Below are 20,522 nucleotides of genomic sequence, written 5' to 3'. Positions count from 1 at the left end.
GAGGGAGGGAGGGATGGATGGAAGAAGGAACATGGGGAGGTAGTGGAGGGGAGTAATAAACTGAAAGGTCAAAAACAAACATTTATAATCACAGGCTTGACAAAAAAAAAGGAAAAGGGTCAGACATGGCATTTTAAAGTAAGTTCTGTCAGTGATGAAGGAGGGTGGAGTCTGTCCTAAACATACTTTAATAAACAGCTTTAAGATCAAACAAAACTGTAGGAGGTTATAGTCCAACCCTCAGGTAAAAACATGTAATCACCACCCTCAAACCATGCTGAGTCAGGAGTTTATTTGGGGAATTAAACAGTATTAAACAGGGACGTATTTGTATTTGAGCGACCTGTTCCCCTCCTCGCCTGTGGTGGCGCTGCACCGAGAACTACTGAAGGAAACGACACGAAAACCTCTGAAGAAGACGCTGAGCGCAACTTCCTTCTTCTGGAAAAGGAAACAAAAATGGAGTGGCGTCAAATTTGGGCGCTTTTAGGATTTCTGTTCTAACCTGGAGCCATTTCTCCCTCTAGTGGTAGAAACGTGTTTGTTTTGGTTGTATTTACCCAGAAGGCCCTGTGCTGTAGTCCGCTTCCTGCTTTTGGAGCGGTCTCCGGTCTCAGGTCACATATGCATTCGAACTGCGGCTGAGTTCACTTCAACCGAAACGATACCGAGGTTTTTAGGCGGACCAGAGTTTGCTTTTTTTGGTCCTCATCAGAGTTGGATTGAAGCGTTCACTCCTCCCCTAACGAACCAGAGTTCGATTAAAGCGGACTAAACATGGCTGCCGGGAACGCACCCTTAGAGTCAGCCGAGTAGAGCGACCGTAGCTTCCTGTAGCAGAAACGTGTTGCAGTGAAGCTGCGTGTTTTCACATCACCTTCATCTTTTCTTTGCTGAACTCTGAATACGCATCCAGAAGGAATGGTTGACGTTATTATAAAAGGACTGTTTTCAGTAATAATTGTGAAACCTCTGACTTGTGTATAAATATCCAGCGATAAACTCGACGCCAATCATGTAAGATTTTCTCCCATGCTTACAGTTAGCTGGCGCATCGCTGTAGAAGCTTGTGTTTAGCTCTTAATGCTGCGTTACATGAGGCTCTTCAACAGGGAATTCTTATTTATTTTAGTTGGTTTTTTAAAACTTTATATATGTCCATGGTTTACTTACATTAGAGAATAATCAGAGTGGTGATTCCATATTTTTGCTGTAAGTTGTACATAACTGTATATACAGCAAATAAGATGCTTTGCTGCTTCAACATTATTTTTTGTCACTTGGAGTGGATGTAGTGGTTATTTTTTTTTAAAGTGCATGTTTGCTTCAGATCTTTAATAAATCCTCCGTGAGGAGTGACAACAAAAATACACAAATGGATTATGGGTAAACAAACAAACAAACAAACACCGGCGGTCTCTAATAAAACCACTGAGCTCATGATGATGACTCACAAAAAAGCAACAATAAACAACTGATAAGCATTATAAATACAAAAGAAAACAAATAAAACACTAAATAAGAATTAGTATTTGTAACACCCAGGCCCCACATGTGAGCGGGAACAGTTACGGGTTTTTAAGCTAACACTGAAAGCAGATATCTGAATAAATCTTCTAGTCAAAGTATTTCTTTGATTTGATCCGATCTGTTTTATGTGTTTTCTTTGAGTCTGATTTTGTATCCTCCTGTTTTTCCTTTCACCTTTCTGACAAAAACTCAACTTCCTTGAGTCCTCTCATCTCTCTTCTCCTGATTCCGCTAGATTTTCAGAGTTTAATATCCTGACAGATAAAGGTGTGGGTTATAAACTATTTTTAGACGCATGTCCCTAATTCCGAATCAATTCTCAAACGTTAAAAAACTGATTTTGTTTAACGTTAATCTAAGAGTGAGTAGAGCGGCTGCTGCAGTGTTCCTACTCTGCCTCTCTGCCTGGAGCTGCCTGGAGCTGCCTGGAGCTGCCTGGAGCTGCCTGGAGCTGCCTGAGCCGTCGTACCTCCTTCTGAAGCCTCCGGAGCTCCTCGCTCAGGTTGTTGTTGACCTTCAGCAGCTGCTGCACCTTGGCTTCCGAGGAGGCCAGGGCCTTCTTCACCTCCAGGTACTCCTGCAGGGTGATGGGGCCGTCCGACAAGTCCGATGAGTCCATGCTCTGAGGTGAGCGGAGACAAACGGGGGGCGGAAAAAAAAAACACACACAAATCATCAGGACACTAAAACCAAGACGTGAATGACTTTTCTTCGGCGTTTGTCTGATCAGTATAATCTTTGTGAGTGCGCAGATCCATCCCTGGATTTAACTGTGTGTAAACAGAGCTTACAGCTGTGTGAGGGGAAGAGCTCTGGCCCACATTTAAACAGTAGAGCCTCAGTTCTTGCTCTCAGTGCACCCCACCCCCACTTCCTGTGACCCTGAAGCACGCTCCGACTCAGCCTCCAGCTAAACCAGCAACAACGCCCAAACACCACTTTTCTGAGCCCTTCCACTCTTTTACTTGAACCTCAGGAAAAAAAAAACCACAATCCGATAGAAACAGTGTCACGTGTCGTCCTGTGAGTTGTTCCGTTTAGTAACTTCCTCACTAACGCCACCCTCGCACCATTTTTCTGCCCTTCTCCTCTGATTCTTCTTCTCCTCCCTGACAGTACGGCTGAACAACACACGCGGACCCAGAATAGCTGATGATGTCACATCAGGGAGAAGAAGAAAAAAAAAAAAAAAGCGGTTCAAGCTCCTTTTGGAACCTGCTCGAGGAAAACCCAAGCGGGCTGCCGGGTGGCGTTCGGAAACTGCTCGTTGGAAAGCGCGTGCAGCGGTGGTTCGGGTAAAAAGCGCAGGTTACCTTTGCGCGATTGCTGCGCTGCGTGTTGTTGTTGTTCTGGGTGGTCAGCTCGCTGTCTGTGTCTTCGTCTGAAGCTACCGTGTCGTAGTCGTGCATGTCATCATCTATGCCCAGGTCCAGCGGGTCTGACGCCAGGAAAAAAAAAAAAATCATTTATTACAACGCATTCAAACCTTGTTTAAGGTTTCTGCTTCTCTCGGGGATGTTGACAAGAATATATTTATTCAGCTGATATGACACAGAGGATGTTTAAAAACTAAACAGTTTTAAAAAAAGCAGTGTGGTCCAGTTTTAATGTTGCAAATATGAGTCACAAAATTGTTTTCTAGGTGGTTCCTGTTCAATCTGATTGTAACTATAACCCTATAAGCTATAATGAAAGGGAAGTAATTACCTGTGCCTGACTGTGTTTGTGTCTGTTAGCAAAATATCTCATGAACGAGTCAACGTGTTTTATTGAAACCTTCAGAGAGTAATCATCGAGCGTACATCTACAACCGATTAACTTTTGGAGTCGACCTGATTCAAGTTGGCTGCCAGAGCTAGTCGACCTTCACAAACACAAAGAGGCCATGACTCAGTCGATTTGACGGGTTTTGAGCTACAGTTTGATGTGTCAGTAGCTGAGTCATCTCAAACACATGCTTTGAACGCTAACAGATGATGTAAAATCTTTGTTGAAAACTTAGGCGTGCAAGGCAAAGGGGTAAGAGTTTCTTCAAGGAATGCTAGTTTTAACATGACATGTTAAAGATGGATCTGTGATCAGAGCCTTTCTTTCCCGGTCTCACCAGTAGGGCTGCTGAGACCTTTTCCCTGCTGCCTCCTCTTGGCATCGCTCAGGATGTCGATGATGAGCGTGGCAAACTCCCGGGCGTTGAAACGGGCCAGCTTCTGACGACCCTGAGAGAACAGCGAGCACGAGCCGAGTCAGATTTCAAGGCGTGCAAGTCCGCGCGGCTGCCTCGAGTCCACTCCGGCTCACAGGTCCTCTCATTGTGAGCCACGTGGACCACGAGCGCAGCCTACAGTCAGTAGCTCTGTGGCTGTGTGACTCCTGAGGTCAGACACCATGTGCTGTGGAAAAACACAGTCACGCTCACAACACACACACACACACACGGACACAAACCGTAACAACTGTGCTCGCAAAGACACACGAAACCGCGCAATTAGGCATCTGCACGAAAGAATAAAAAGGCACGGCTTCCAGCAATATGCCCGGAGAGGATCAAAAGGCGAGGAACTAGTCGGCAAACGTGGCGGTGCCGGAGTTCTTTCTGTGCACGAGGGCGAGGTGTGTGTGCGGGGCGTTTACCTGGTTTCGTGTAGCAGAGTACTCAGGGTTGACGGGCAGGAACGGGACGGCGCTTCGTTCCGTTACCAGAGTGCTGTGGTTCTGCGTCGTCAACCACACTGAAGGCAGAAAAAAAACAGAAAAATAACGCAATATATATAGAAGGCTGTGGGTGTGTGTCTTTAAGCAGCAGGGTCATCGTAGCCAGAGCATGTGCAGCCACCCACACCAAACTCGGTCCATCCGTCCACCCACACACACACACACACACACACGCACGAAAACATAAACAAAGTTCGGGGAAAACTGAATCTAAGATGGCGAAGCTCAGTTATGAGCACCGTGTGAAGTGAAATGTGTCTGTGCCACTTACCTGCTGGGATTCTGTCAGAACGTTTTTATTTAAACTGTTACTGAAGGAGATGAAGTGAAGGAAAGGAGGAGGAGGAGGGATTGAAGAATTTGAAGGCACTTCCTTGCTCTGACTCTCCTCCTCTCCGGTTGCTTTTCCTTTTTTTTCCCCTTCAATCCATCCTACAAAACCTCACTTTTGTTCCTTCTCGTCTTTCTCCGCACGCTTCGTTTTTCTGCCCAAGTTTCATCTCCAAGTTACCGCCGACGATGGCAACGAGAGAGGTTTTAAACTCTCTATATGACTCGCTTACAGTACAGAGGACAAAGCAAAAGGAGGAAGAGGACGAGGCTGACCTGCATCGTTTTCTCTGCGATCCACCTCGTCGTAGACGTCCATCGCCAACTCCTCAAACAACCGGTTGTTGAGCTGAACCACACAGACAAATTAAAATGAGATCTGTACACGTCTAGAGGGGTTTGAAGGCGGCATCGAGTCCCTGCCTTCATCGGGACAACAACAGATTTGACATATTTCAGGTTTAAATTTCTGCCACTTTAAGCTCTAAGAGACAAATCTGAAAAGATCAAACTTTATTTTGGCCACTTTCAAGAACCCCAGTCTGACACTTAACCCTTTAGGGCCCTGTTCAGACTGATTTGACTGCAAGTGGACAGTTCTGATTAGGAGCCTTCACACCTGGCAGTAAAATGCAATCAGATTGTTTGTGGATCTGTATGCAGACACATGCAGCCACGTTGAAGTGAGCTGTCAGAGCAGCAACAAACAGGACAAACACCTGAACTGTATTATTTTAACATTAACAGGGTTCATTGCCATTGTTGTGGAGTTTTCTCTGACTATCAGTATGGTAAATGGTAAATGCCTTGCACTTGTATAGCACTATTAAGACCTGTTATCACTTTATCAACTTTAATATTTCCTCTTAGATGAAAGTTTTGATCCAAGTTAAATAATAGACTTTAAAATATTCCTATTGATCTATAGATCACTGAACGGCTCTGTACCTAGTATAATAAAGACTTGTTTTTATTATCAATATCATTATATTAACCGTTCTGTTAGCAAGAATTGCTTTTGACCGGATTGATGTTTTTATCTCTGTATTTCTGTATTTGATTCTGTACCTGATTGTTGTTTAGGTTATACATCACTGACCGACTTACAGATTGTTAGTTTACTCAAATTACCTGTTCTAGTTAAACCAATCATACTATTAGCTAAAACTACTCATTACGCTGTTATAGTTATCTATATTTGATTTTGCTGTATTTCAAATGCCTCCTCTTAGAGGAAAGTTTATTCACTAATCTGACTATTAGCTAAAATTTACCTGATTGATGTTTTTATTTCTGTATTTCATTCTGTTGTTGTTTCTGTGTTGTGAAGCACTTTGGATCGCCTTGCTGCTGAAAAGCACTATATAAATAAATTTCACTTCACTTCACTTTATTTAGTCCAAGAACCCCAAAGAGCTTCACCCTACAGTCATTCATTCCTTCACACACTGATGGTGGTAAGCTACACTGTAGCCACAGCTGCCCTGAGGCGGGCTGACAGAAGTGAGGCTACCATCACACCGGCGCCACCGAGCCCTCTGACCACCACCAGTAGGCAAGGCGGGTGAAGTCTTGCCAGTCTTGCCCAAGGACACAACGGCTGAGACTGATGGAGCGGGGGCTCCAACTGGTTACAAGATGAACCCCCTACCTCCTGAGCCACTGTGAAGTCACTATGATTAGTGTCTGAGCAAAGACTGAAGACTTTAATCTGAAACAATCCACCGCAGTCATCAGATCGTTCACACAGCTTCACTGTGAACATCAGTGCTCTGTTATGGGAATATAAAAATGACGTAACGCTGCTCGGACTGTTGCCCTGTGAGTGACACGGCACATTATAGCTGACAGTGACCACACAGTGGGACCCAATCAGCTCCAAACCAATCTGAACAAACTAATCAGAAACTGCAGTTTCTGATTAGTTTCTGCAGTGTTTTTGTTGAGACGGAGTCTGATAAACGATTCATTCATTTTTTTAATGGGGGAAAAAAAAAGAATAATGTATCTTCAGGATATTTCCAACAGTGGCTGTTAAATTATCTGTAATGAACCGGCAGCTGAACAATTCAAGACATCCAGATAATAAGTCAAATGCTGACAGACTGTGTTCAGACACCAAATACAGGCCGTCTGATGGAAAACCGTTTTAACGCACATTGAGGACGTTCACACCTGTTTAGCGCTCCCCAAACGCCATCTGATTGCTAAAGCCGCGCTGAAGAAGCAAGCCTGAGCAGGGTCTTGGTGTCAGCAGCACCGCATCATAAACGGTTTATTGGCCATCTTAAAAATTTTACTCACCGCTTGGAGCTTCTTCTTGGCAGCTTTAGCCAGCTCAGAGAGGTCCAGACTGCAAAAATAAGTAAATAAAAATAAAGCTGCTGGAACAGATCATAAATAAACAGAGCACAGACAGACAGGCAGACAGGGACTAAAGGAAGAAAACAGAATATAGTGATTAAAGCAAAAAGTAAGAAGGAAGTTTGTTAAAAAATAAAAAAAACATGGGAAGGGGCAGGTATGTTCTGGATGGGAATGGCACAGCTTTGATAGTGACTGCTGGAGTTAACAGATCTGCTTTCTCTTTACATCTTCACCTAATGTGCAATTACTTTCTCAGTAAGTTAAAAACTACATTTTCTTCTATTTAGAGATAACACACAAAAAAAACAAGTTATAAAATCTTTAAGAGGACATCTAAAACTGTTCTACTGACAAAAACAATTAAGCAAACATAGCAGTTTTTGATTAAATTAAATCTGAAAACAAACTGACCTATTATTGTGGTGAAGTGGGGAAACATACACAGAAAAAAAAAAAAAAATTAAAGCAGCAAAAGAAAAAGAAAGTGAAATTGAGGAAGCACTTTCTTTAGGAGGAGAGGAACAAGGGAAGTAGAGATACCTCTGTGTCGGGCACTTAGGACGAGCTCTGGCTCCACCAAGCGCAGCCAAAGGGAGAGAACAGAAAACGAGTGAGAAAAAAAAAAAAGGAAGAAACAGACAGAAGGAAGTGGAAGAGAGGCCACATGAAAACAGCTTTCTTATCGTGATCATCGAGGGGAAACATTCGCCGGAGCGGAGCAGAGCAGAGCGGGAGCCGAGTGGGGTTAAAGGGCAGCTTGGGAACGGGACAGATGCTCGACGGGATTCAGCTAGTTTAGTCAAACTGAACTATACGAGGACACCCTGTGGTGAGAACACTGCACTACATCGCTGTCGATTCGATCCGTAACGGAGAGGGAGAGAACGTGAAGCGGTCACGGAGGTTTAGCACGTTAGCAGACTTTATTTTCATGCAATTAAAGTGCTCGGCGCAAGCATTAAGGTCATCGGTTCAACGCCAACAAACAGAGAAAGAAACAGATCCATACCTGTCTGCCATCTGAGGAATGATATAATGCCCGTTTTTGTGATCTAAGAAGAGAAGAAGGATGGAGACTTTTTAAATAACTGTTTAAAAGCTGCAGCAGTGTCTTAGTGTGGTTGAAAGGATAGTTCAGCCATCTTGAAGAGGGTTTCAGTGTAAAAGTTGTTGATCGAGTCATAGTCACAGTCATATAAAGGTTTAAATCACAGCCTTTGCATGAATCGCTATGAAATTGTAAAGACTGGACTTGTTTTAAGATGGGACAAGCTGCTTTAGCGGGGGTAGATTCGTTTTTAAAGCGGACTGCCGTCGTCTTTAAACCCCTCTAATCTGGAAAATAATAATATCGCTAATATCCAAACTTTTACACCGCATTAAATCTGGCATTATAGGGTTATTTCAGCCGAAATGTTGTGAAACTGCTGCTGGATGTGACCCCCTGGATTGCCCTGGAAATGCTACAGCTAGCTGCTGCTGCTAGCCATGCTTGTAAACAACCACAGAATTCTGTATAAATAAAAGTAATGCAAAGCTGACAGCGGTGTAAAGCTTTCCTGGAGTCACAGCTGTTAGCTCATTGGTCCTGTCAGAAGAAAACTGCAGTTTTCCAAACTGAGGTTGTCCTTTTACACAGAAACCCACTTTAAAATGATCAAAGAGTTCCTTTAAGTGCTTCACGTGTGAAGTCCAGTCTGCCTCAGATGGAGTTACCTGGACGCCGGCCGCACAGGTAGAAGGCCAACCTGTCGGTCAGCTCGTACTGACACTCCACCAGTCGCTCCGCCAGCTCTACATGACCCGCCTGCCTGGAAAAACAAACACATCCTTCAGGCTTTGGGTTCCGCGGTTGCCCTTACTTCGACTCTACGGCCGATAGGCGATCGGCGAGCGTGGCTTCGCTTGTACCTCGCGGAGTCCATGGGCGTGCGCCCGTTGAGGTCGGGCGCGCCGGGGTCGGCGCCGAGCACGACGAGCAGCTCGGCCTGCAAGATCTGCCCCGCCTTGGCCGCCACGTGGAGCGGGGTGGTGCCTTTCTCCTGAATGCGGGGCGGGGGGGAAACAGGAGGAGGCACACAGACACAGTCACAAACAACAAGCCTTGTATAGAGAGGACAGCTTCACTCGATGGAAGAATGAGTCAATTTCTTTTCTTTTTTTTTTCCTGACCGGGTGGAAGAAGTTGGCCTGAGCGCCGAGGGACAAGAGCCGAAGACACGTCTCTAAACTGCCTGTCCGGACACACGAATGGAGTTGCTAAAAGAGAGAAAATAAAACAAAAAAAAGCAGAAATTAGGAGAGAGAAACACACAGGGACATGTTCCAGGTATGAATATGTTCATGTTGCCTAATTATTCTAAACTCATCCTGACTAGACATCTCATTTCTCAGCTGAGCTCATGAAAATCGTCTCAGTTATAAACATTTTTAACTTGAAGGTTGCTGTTGTGAACCCAAAAACATGCAGTTGAATACACCACCAATGGGACAAACCTTAGCCAACAAAAAAACTCTAAACCAGTAAGATAATGGGGGTGGGCAAATCAATACTTCAGGACATTCTGAACGAAAAAGAAGAAAACTTGAACTCCTGCAACATAAAAAGGCCTCGGACGTCCACAGGAAATAATAAAGATGGATGGTCTGAGCATCCTTTCTGTAATAAAGCCCTCCATTACACACAGCGAACACTTGGGAGAGCAGACACAGAGGGTTGGTCACGTGGGTGCCCACCCGTTCCTGAGTCCGACCCCTCCGTCACTAACGGCTGGCGTGAGGGGAGGTGTCTGTGTCTGGTCTCGTGGTTTGTTCAGATTTGCTAACAGCAGCCGTGTTCCTTTTTACAGACAGAAAGCTTTCTCCTGGAAACCGCTTCAAACGCATCATACGTTCAGTCTTTTTTTTTTTTTTACTGACATACACTTTAACATTAAACTTAATCGAGACATGCAGCGCCTGAAATAGAGCTTTGTCATTTCACCGCTGATCATTATCAGCTCTGACTTCCAGGTGGGAAGTCCTGGCAACGTTTGCCATCTGTGAATGATCCTTCTCAGTTATTTGATAATGGCTTCTTAACCCTCTTCATCTTCTTTAAACTCCTCGTGTTTCCCTCCGTGGAAGCCTGGTAAACACCTGAATACTGAGAGCATATTTAGATTTAGGTAAATAATGACCAAGCGTATTATTTTGAGTGATGCCATTCCTAATGACAAGAGCTGGGTTCAATGATTTTATTTTATTGCGTCTTGATAAATAAACCTGGACAAACAGAAGAGCGTGTACACACCCCTTGCAGTGACAGTACGAATGAGCCATAGCCCCAAATAAACTGCACGAGCGACTCAAGAGTGCGAAAGGCAAAAATAAGCAGCATTAAAGACCGAACGAGCTTCTCCATAAAAACAAATTAAATGATCTTTATATTGGCTGAAAATAGCCGTTGTAATTCCTGAACCGTTCTTCTAATATGGATGTAAATACTCTTATAATGAAGCCCAGATTTGGTCAATTAAAGTCGCTTCGATACGTTTTGTTGCCATAAAACAAAATAATCACATTGCAACAAAAACATATGTTCTGTGCTGTAAAAGTGACGCCGATTTCCCCCCCGATTGATGCCTAAACGTGCCTCCGCAGGCCGTACCTTGCTGAGATCCTTCGTGGTGACGCCGTCATCATCGCGGCAGGGAAGCTTGTGCACGAACGCCAGCATCTGGTATTTGGCTCTGATGAACTCAGACTTTGTGGGACTGGGAAGGATAAAAATATTAATAATAATAATAAAAAGAGTCTGGGACAGACAGTGAGGACTGTTGATGAACTAGGTTATCCATTATTTTTTAGAGAAGTATTACTGGAATCAGAACATGTTTTGTATGTCTCCCTTAAAGCCAAAATAATAACAAGAGACAGATTCAGATCCATATTTTGGAAGCATATTTTGAGCATGCATCAGGATATATTTTATAACATTTACGTGAATAATCCTGTATGAACAGGACATAGAAAATGACCAAAACTAAGAATGTAATGTGCCCCTCTGCCTTGTTTTGGACATAAACTGTTTATATGAGTGGCCCAAAGGATTTATGACAATTTTTAGAACTCCTGAGTGTTTTGTCTAAAGAACGCCTAAGAAATTATCAGCATTTTAATGGAGAAAGTCTATATAACTTTGTTGTTTGCTCAATTTGTTCATGTGTCTATGAATATTACTGATTATATTTGCATTCTAAGTTGTAAAAACATTTCATTAAGTATTTTTATGGTTTTTATAGTAAAAAAACAAAGAAATTTCCACTCAGATTTTATGTTTTTTGTGTGATTTTAGGTCTGTTGTGTTAATACAGTAGGTCAAAAGTAAAATATTACTTGAAATTCACACTTGGGAGGTTGTGCTGAAAAAAATGACTCCAAACATGGCAGGTTTAACCACTTTGAGGGTGAAATATAAAGCAAATTTAAAATAGTCCAAAAAACGTCCAGTTTCACCCTAGACCCCAGAGGGTTAATATAACCTTAAACACCACTCTGTTTCATAGTTTTAAACAATATTTGTTTTATAAATGGGTTCTGTTTAGAGGTGGGAAATTCAGTTCACTTTATGGGTTAATCTGAGTCGCTCACTAAAGCGATCCGCTTCACTTGAGTCGGCCATTTTTAAAATCTATCCGGGTCCTTCCATGTCGGCGACGGGCTGCACCTAGATTTAGGTTCAAGCTAACGTCAGCTCCCTCCTCTCCGTTTTGATACGACTCATTGTTCAAATCGTCCAGTTTTGTTTTGTTTTTTTAAGCGGCTGCAGTCAATCGTGTGCTGGCAAAACCTATGGAAAAGTTATTCGTAGATTCTGTTTAGATGCCTTCATCTAAACAGAAGCTTTGATTTTACAGAGATATCCTCCCCTGATTACAAAGACTGCATGTTTGTTATCCCTCGAGGAGGTGAAAAACAGCTTCTCTTTACTCTCATGGAGTACGAGCTTTTCAGCAACACGTCTCTCCTCCCTGAGCGGAACACAAACGGGCTTTGTTCCCGTTAAAACCAAACAGCTTGATGAATAATAGACAAACTCTCGTCGGCGGCAGATAACTGATCTCCAGGACGAACAAACATCCCTGGTTTTCCCCGCTCACCGTGGCGTTTTAACAGGCTCTCCTGCACATCTAATTGCTGTTATCGTGACCCCTCCCCATAAACACGTTTCAACCCAAAGCGCTCCATAAAGTTAATTGCTACAAACAGCCGCAGCCCGAGAGCAAATGAAGAATTATAAGGAGCTCGATGTGAGGCTCAACTCGGGAGCGTATTAAGTAAGATTTGGGTGCGAATGCTCTTCATCGCTGAAAACGCTTAGCGGTTTCACGGAGCGACAGGAAGCTCCCGCTCGCGTTTGCTTGTGTTGTTCTGCGTTTTGTTTTTTAAAAAGGCAGCGAATAAAACACTTACTGGACCTTGTCCTGAGGGTTTGGTTTCCTCCGACCGCTCTGCACCTGCGCGGGGTCCAGGAGGCTGTGTTCCCATATGGAGTTGGCCCCGTTACTGGCCAAGGTCTGAACCATCTGAAACGCAAAGATAAAGACTTTAAAAATCACAAAACCATCATTGCACGACAATTAAACGAGGCTACAGAGAGATTCAACTGAAATATTAACAGTATAACTAAACATAGAAAACAAATATAACAGACTACTGACTGTGCATGTAAAGAAAGGAGTAATATTAATAACAAATAAACTATTAAATCATAAACATAAAAAAGGTTGCTTAATAGCCTGTATGATTTAAATCTGTCCTCAAGTTTCCCATCTTGTAATCTCAAAAAGAATCTGCTTTTCTATGATGAAACCTTCCCTAACTTTATCATACCAACCGCTTCTCTATGGTTAGGGCATTTAATTTGAGCCACTTCTCTGTAGCAGCTCTTCAAGCCACTATACTGAATAATTCAAACATATTTTTTATTATCATTTATAAATACTAAGTAAACAAGGCCAAAAAAGGTTCCTTCCCACTACAAATGAGTAGCCTCATGCTGAAAAGCGCTATATAAATAAATGTACCTACTTACCTACCTACAAATAGCATGCACATTGTCATGCTAATAAACACGAGCATTTGTCTGATAAGGTACTGACTTTTGATAACTATCTGACAGAAAACCCCTTCAAAAGAGATTAGACTGTAAAGGTCCAAGTCTCTTTCTGTGGCATCAATCTGGACATGTTGCTTCCGTTCCTTGTTTCTCACCTGCAGTAGTGTGGGAGGCCATCCGCTGTGCCTCAGGTGCTTTACTATGGAGATGTGTCGGCCTAAGCTGCGGTGGACTGAACAGCATTCGTCGCAGATCAGAACTCCCCGGTTGATGCTGCTCCACCCCGGGTCTGACGAACACAAACAAAAACACCGCCATCCAATCGCACGTCAGTTCGCAGCTCTTCCAACCAACTCAAGCGCTCGTCGCAGCAGAATTGAAATGTTGAGGCTCTGTCATACAGCAGTTGTGCAAAAAAAAAAAAAAAAAAAAAATGGTCGCACTCTGGCCGTTTTATAAAAGAAAACGTCCACCACGTCCCCCGCAGACGGGTTCAGAAACGGAGCAGGCCGGGCGGAACGAAGATCGGCTGCTTCTACGTGTTGCTCGACGCTTTGTATGTGTGACGGACGTCTCCTGGACAACACGGCGGGTGAGCTCAGTGTAGCGACTCTGTCTGAGCTGAACAAAGTGCTTCAAATAAATGCACTACTGAAAACGCAAACCCAAAACACAGCTGAAAGCCACCGTTCTGAAGAAGAAGAAGAAGAAGAAGAAGAAAGACCCGCTCTGTAGCCCCAGTTTGCAATCGCTTAGGTCACTTGTTAGATCCCAAAATCACTTGTGAGTTGTCCTTCAGAATGAAGCCGAACTTTGTTGTTTTGGCATTTAAACCCTCCTGTAGATTTTGGTCAGATAATCAGGGTAGATGCAACAGAAAAGCTTAAAAGTGCAAAGGCAGCCATCTTTCCCAGTCTGGCAGATTAGATGGAGAGATGACGGACGCCTTGACAGGTGGGCTGTCATGTAGTTGCTATCTGTTTATTCATGTGTCTGTTAGCAAAATATCTCACCAACCACAAGACAGATTTTAATGAGACTCTCAGGAAGGAATTTTTGGATGTACATCTACAGCTGATTACATTTTGGAGTCACCGCAATTTAAGATGGCCACCACAGCTAATCAACCTTAATCAACACAAAAACGGCTGCAAGTCAGTCGTTTTTACAGACATTGACCTGACATTTGGTGTGGTAGTAGCTGAGGCTAATGCACAACGCATACTCCAAGCGCCAACGGATCGCCGACAGATTAACTTTATGTCAGCAGCTCTTCATCTAAATACAGGCGACTGATTGGAAGCTAAGCTCCTGAAGATAAAAACTAAGCAGCGTTAATCCTTCCCTGGGGCGCCGTTAACCAAGAGGAGGACGGGGGGGACAACAACACACCTCAGACATGGGAAACTGAGGCCAAAACGGTGACAGAGATGTGTTTTTTTCAAATTTTATCCAGCTGTTTTTAAATATACACAGAGAAAGAAACATTTATGCAAAACTACCGGGGTCAGCTAAATACAAAGGCACGCCTGGACAGATCTACCTAATAATAATATTTGCAGAACTGCTTTTCACAATTCATTTGCAGCCAAACTCACATTTTTATTAATGTTTTTTTTTCTTAGTTTCTGATCCAAGCAATGAGTTAAATTTTTCGACGGCCAACGAAAGACAATACTGTTTTTTCTCATGTCTGTTAGCAAAAAATCTTGTGAAAGTGCCGAAAGTAATCACTGGATGTGCATCTATGAGTTATTAACTTTTGGACCCGATTCAAGAGATCCACAACAGCTAATCCAAGACAAAAACGGCTATTAAATTTTGAGGTGGTAGTAGCTGAGAGTCATTCACAACACAGACTACGACTGTGACGTCTCGAAAGTTTCCGTGAGATCAGAAACAGCGTTACGCACAGGGGGGTTGACTAAATTGTTTACAGCTCTGTCATTTCTCAACTTAAGATGATCTTAGTTTAAACTCTGGTGTGAAAGGTGTTGGGTGAAAAGCATTCCTTTGAGAAATTTTAGGCATGAATACACACAAAGCGGCCAGCAAAAAGACAAGTCAGCGCTGCCATTTTCATTTTAGAATAAGAGCGAAACCTGCTTTTGACCGTGGTCTGTCTGGTTCAACAATGGGTGGCACAGCGGCGCAGTGGTTAGCGCTGTCGCCTCCCAGCTAGAAGGTCGCAGGATCGCTTCCTGACCTGGAGCCTTTCTGGGTGGAGTTTCCATGTTCTCCCTGCGCTCATGTGGGTTTACTCCAAGTTCTCCGGTTTCCTCCCACAGACCAAAAACATGCATGTTAGGTTCACTGGTAACTCTAAATTGTCCCTGAGTTAGAGCGTGAATGATTTGTTTTGTTTGTCCCTATGATGGACTTGCGACCTGTCCAGGGTGTCCCCCGCCTCTTGAACAGTGATGGCTGGAGATAGGCACCAGCTCCCCGTGACCCAGAATGGAGAAGCGGATAAAGTAGATGGATAAATGGAAATAATTATGGGGAAAATATCACTTTTAGGAAAATGTAACAAGCACTTTGAAACATAACTTTTACCGCACGGTGATACAAAAAGGAGCATTGTTAGGCCTACGACTTCAAAAGACTCGTCAGAGAGTCTGGGCCGTGTTTATGCCCTCAGGACCCTGATGATGAGATGAGCAGCTCCACGTCTAATATCGAAACACACCAACACACACACAATTCATTCAAACACACATCTGCATGAGTCACCCCTCAGCCTGGGATAAAACTGTCCCAGCTTAGCGCATTAATGGAGCCAAAATAGTCCATCATCTGATGAACTGACATGCTTTGAGGATTGTTTTTTTTTTGTTGTTGCCAGAAGCAAAAATAGCAGCAAATGCAAAATACCTTTGATGAATGGGATTCCCTTGTTTAGAGTGGTAGTGCATATGGCTTTAGAGGCCGGACTGCAGCAGTTTAATTACTTAATCTGCGTAATAAATATAAAAACGCCCACGGTCTAGGCTACCCGCCCTGTTCACTGAATCAATATGATGGCTTCGGCATAAGGCTATAAAACCAGGACAGACTATTAGCAGTGCTTTATTAGCCGAAACGGCAAAATGACATAAATTCGCCTAAAACTAGCTTATTTCCCACAACACAGTATTGACCATTTCTTTTTTATTAGCGTCAATTAAACCTCTCTAAAACATCTGCAATAATGACTATTAATGGTGAGAAATAAATTCTGTAGCCGTCTTGTTGAATTTTTTAATTAAATTGATTTAAGGCCTAGCATTCCTCGAAGGAATGCATATCACCCGCCACCTTTGCCGCCAGAGTTTTGGGCCGAGAGCTTCCCGTGTTGAGACATGACAGCTATAGCCATTTTGGTAAAACTTAAAAACTAATAATATCATGCAATACTGCAATATATCACGCTGTCTGTTGGTGCTTGGAGCATGTGTTGGGAATGACTCACAACTACTACCACATCAAATGTTAGTTTAGTATCTACAACTGACTCAGCAGACTGACTCCAACAACCCAACAATTAATTTCTGAACGTTTCATCAAAATCTGTTCAGTGGTTCATGAGAAAACAGCACAGGCAAACAAACACACACACACACACACACACACAAAACATATTATCGCGGGTGATAACTAAAGCTTAAAACGTCAACAGGAAGACATTAAATCAACGCTGTAAAACAGTCCTCTGTGTTTGCACGAGAGGCCCGGGTTTCTGAAACAATCAATGCTGAATAATAAAGGGATTACCGTCACGACGACGTGATTCAGGGTTGCTATAAAGCGTGCGCGTGCGCGGCCGCGGCGTGACATTAAAACCTCCCGAGGTTTGGAGAGGAAATCAAGAGCACCGGCTGTGCTTTGTAGCCATGCCAGCGAAAAAGATCCCCTCTTGTACGACACAAAGCTTAGTAGTAGTGAGGTGGCCTGTCACCAGCAGCCAAGTCAGCGTTTTACAGGACGCACTGCGAGTGTGTGTGTGTGTGTGTGTGTGTGTGTGTGTCAGCCTTAGGAGGAGCTACAGCCATAAAGCTGGTGCCAGAGGAAGAAATGTGCAGCCACTGTCAGGTAAAACGACCAAAAGCGGAATACTCACTGGTATAACATATAGTTGATCTTATTCTGAGAAGGCTTTATTTTATATCCAACTGCTTTGCCAGCAATAGAAAACATTAACTACTCTGCAAACTACTTTAACGTTCAACATTGAATGAAAAGTAGGTCTTATCTGCTGCTGGTTAGTGTTTAGTAGGTGATGTCATGGGAGAGGCTGCTGAAAGGGACACAAGGACAGACAACCAGATGCTGGGACAGGTACGGCCTGTACGAATCGTTGTTACTCATGTCCAAATTAACGGCGGGAAGACGGAGCTCTGAAAGGTTCCTCGCTGGGCTGCAACTATTTGGGAAACTGACTGGAAGTCCCCAGAATATTTTATGACTTTCTAAGGGTTCTCAGTTTCCTTCTGTGAGTCGCGGAGGCGCGCAGCCCCGCCGTGTGAGTTCAAAACAGTCACAGAGTCGTCCCCAACCCGTCTCAAACCCACCTTAATTGTGCCGTGGGCGTCTCCAACCTGCCTCAAGAGCGCTAGAGCTGAATATTGACACCTACAGGAGCTCTCATCTGATGTTTCTGGTTCCCTTTTGGTCGGGAAAAAAGACATCCGGTTTGATTTTCTCGACCATCACAGACCACTTTGTCCATTTGCTTAGCCTCAACATCCTGAATCAGCATTCACACCATTCAAAGCTCAGACCGAATCTGCCCGTCTTCATTTCAAAAGTGTACCTCAGCAGATTAAATCATACACGTGGCTGCCAAAGTGGGCACAAAACAAGCGGAATGGGCGAACAATGAAATCGCGTGCACGTCCCAGAACGCAGTTTTACAAGCCGTGTACGTGAAAATAAGCCAGGATTTATAAAAAAAAAAAAAAAAAAACGGCCACACAGCTCGCTGGTCACTCAGTCGCAAACACAATTAAGTGAGCGCAAGGGAGAACCCCCCCTTTTTTTGCAATTCTGAGTAACAAACTAATCTCCAACAATAGCAGCCCAATGAGATACCGCCTTAAGGTTTTGAACGCAAAGAAGTGAGACCTTAAAGTTTGCACACACACAGACACACACACATCTATCAGGGGTCGCAGCTGTGTGGAGAGCAGCTGCTGAAAATAAAGTACACAAGAATGAAGGCCAGCAAGGTCCACATGATTAACAACGCAGAAGACATCCTAATTAAACATGGGAGCAGGTTCAGGCTGCAAATGCAGAAAGGGGGAAAAATAAAAAGCTGCTGGAAAGATTGATTTGACATCCCTCCTACTGCCTCAACAACAACAATAATAATACCCAAATGAGTTAAAACTAACCTTCAAATATGATTTATTATTACAGCTGGCATACATGTGTAAGTCAGTCATTACTTCTGTTCAAAGAACAACTGTTTTTTTTTCCTTCTTTTGTCTGCTCCCTTAGCCTTACATTTATCATTTTAACCTAAGTTAAGACATAAAAAAATTAACAAATAGAGACTTTCAGGAAGTCATTTTTACCCGACAGGAACAACCGAGGATTTCTGTCAGATTCAGTCAAACCTGCTGGCTGGTAGCTTGAATCAGCTTGGCAATAACTTGCCTTTTAGCTGAAGTTAGCCGGAGCGGCTAGCGTCCCGAGCTAAGCTAAGCTACGCTAAGCTAACTGTTGAGTACGCAAACTGCACGAGCCACAAGCAAACGCTGCACGCTGTTTATGTGTTTTTAAACACTGTCGTGAGAATAAAAGTTGAGATATAAAGCCCGGGGTGTCAGGCGCTGTCCTCAAATTGCCACCTAAGTGCTAAGCTAAGCTAATGGGTAAAAGTGGTTTGTGACGGTCCTAAAAAAAAAAAAAAATCAAAACAGACGTCTGTTCTGATCCAAAAGGAAGCATAAAGCTGACACCCCGAATCTCTCCCACTGCAGTGGATAAACTGCGACTCGTCATGCAAACACACACATATGATAAGCTGCTCGAATAGTTACATTGACGCTGAGCAGCTGTTAGCTGGCAACACGCCTATTTTTCACTGTTTATGTTGGGCCTAAGCAGCGCTCGGGGGCCCCCGGCCGTTTTCCTGCTCTGCGGACCCACTGACAGTGGCAGCAGCTCCGGCCTCGCCAGCCCACCACGTCGCCCTCTCCGCCGTATTGTTCCAGCACAATAGTCTATTTTTATTCATTCCCCCCACCACCACCACCACCACCACCACCACACGCCCTCCCTACCTACCTGGCGCACTGCAGTCAGCGCAGACCTCCGTCCTTTGGAGCTTTCTTGACATCTCGAAAGTGGCTGAGACCGAGCTGCGGATGGTTTGCGCCCGATGGGAATATTCGCCCGTCTTCCCTCCTCCTCCTCCTCCTCCTTCTCCTCCTTCTCCTCCCCCCCTCCCTCGAGCCAAAAGACGGGACGTCTGCCGTCAACCGCAGCGGGCCCCCCCCCGAATTCCCCGGAAGCCGGGTGGCGTGGTCAAGCTTTCCCGGGCCGGGGCTGAGGGCTGAGGGCTGAGTTTCCCGTTCCTAAAAGCAGTCTCCTCCTCGCCCAGGCGTCACATCTGAGCCCCTGCGTTCGGAGACAAAAATGAAAATAAAAATAAAAACTGTGTCAGCGTGTGACTCGCCGCTCCGATAAATCTGGCCCCTGCGTTGCCTCCAGTTCACCGAGAGACGGCAGCTCTCCACCTGCCGCCGGTCAGCGCCGCAGACACACACCCAGCCTCAGCCCCGCAGCCCACCTACAGGCGGGGGGCCCGAGGCGAAACACACTTTCACCAGAATACTTCAAAATATCTGCAATAATGAGCGCATTACTATATTCCATAGCCAGAACGTAAATGCTTTATTTATTTATTTATTGTAACATGGGTAAGTACCGGCACCATAGTCCGACTTCCCAGCAGCATTTTAATTTATTGTTAATAACTATTCTAATGTTTGTCTGCCTGTGTGTGTTAGCAAAATATCTCGTGAACCACTGGATAGATTTGAATGAAACTTTTAGGATCTGTGGATGTACGGATCCAAGATGGCTGCCGGCTGACCTCAAACACACAAAAAATGTTTAAAACTGTTGATTCTACAAATATGAATCTATTTGACGTGGCAGTCACTGAGAGTCTGAATGGTAAATGCACTTGTATAGCACTATCTAGTCCAAGGACCCCAAAGCGCTTCACACTACAATCGTTCACCCATTCATCCTCACATTCATACACTAATGGCGGTAAGCTACATTGTAGCCACAGCTGTCCTGAGGCGGGATGACAGAAGTGAGGCTACCATCACACCGGCACCACTGAGCCCTCTGACCACCACCAGTAGGCAAGGCAGGTGAAGCGCCCAAGGACAACAGCTGAGACTGACGGAGCGGGGCTCCAACCGGCAACCCTCCGGTTACAGGACGAACCCACCTGAACCTATAGACCTCTCACAACGTCCCA

The 20,522-nt window shown here is 44.3% G+C and overlaps 1 protein-coding gene across 2 annotated transcripts in view; it reads right to left on the bottom strand.

Moving 5' to 3' along the window:
* Window positions 1-19,468, bottom strand: part of git1 (G protein-coupled receptor kinase interacting ArfGAP 1) — a 24,421-nt gene extending 4,953 nt beyond the window's left edge. Inside the window, exons 1-15 of one of the 2 annotated variants that reach the window (XM_017434367.3) lie at window positions 19,313-19,468; window positions 13,195-13,328; window positions 12,394-12,506; window positions 10,589-10,694; window positions 9,112-9,198; window positions 8,851-8,981; window positions 8,656-8,750; window positions 7,949-7,991; window positions 7,480-7,506; window positions 6,877-6,925; window positions 4,849-4,921; window positions 4,162-4,259; window positions 3,635-3,746; window positions 2,844-2,968; window positions 2,000-2,152 (exon numbers count right to left, since the gene is read on the bottom strand). In XM_017434367.3, the coding sequence (XP_017289856.1) occupies window positions 2,000-2,152; window positions 2,844-2,968; window positions 3,635-3,746; window positions 4,162-4,259; window positions 4,849-4,921; window positions 6,877-6,925; window positions 7,480-7,506; window positions 7,949-7,991; window positions 8,656-8,750; window positions 8,851-8,981; window positions 9,112-9,198; window positions 10,589-10,694; window positions 12,394-12,506; window positions 13,195-13,328; window positions 19,313-19,364 (1,398 nt within the window). In that variant the 5' untranslated portion in view covers window positions 19,365-19,468. The remainder of the gene's footprint in view (window positions 1-1,999; window positions 2,153-2,843; window positions 2,969-3,634; window positions 3,747-4,161; window positions 4,260-4,848; window positions 4,922-6,876; window positions 6,926-7,479; window positions 7,507-7,948; window positions 7,992-8,655; window positions 8,751-8,850; window positions 8,982-9,111; window positions 9,199-10,588; window positions 10,695-12,393; window positions 12,507-13,194; window positions 13,329-19,312) is intronic. The other variant, XM_017434368.3, reaches the window with a different exon arrangement.
* Between the last annotated feature and the right edge of the window lie 1,054 nt (window positions 19,469-20,522).

Source organism: Kryptolebias marmoratus, linkage group LG2, assembly GCF_001649575.2.
Source record: "Kryptolebias marmoratus isolate JLee-2015 linkage group LG2, ASM164957v2, whole genome shotgun sequence".
Lineage (NCBI taxonomy): Eukaryota > Metazoa > Chordata > Actinopteri > Cyprinodontiformes > Rivulidae > Kryptolebias > Kryptolebias marmoratus.
This window is presented reverse-complemented; position numbering and strand designations above follow the sequence as displayed.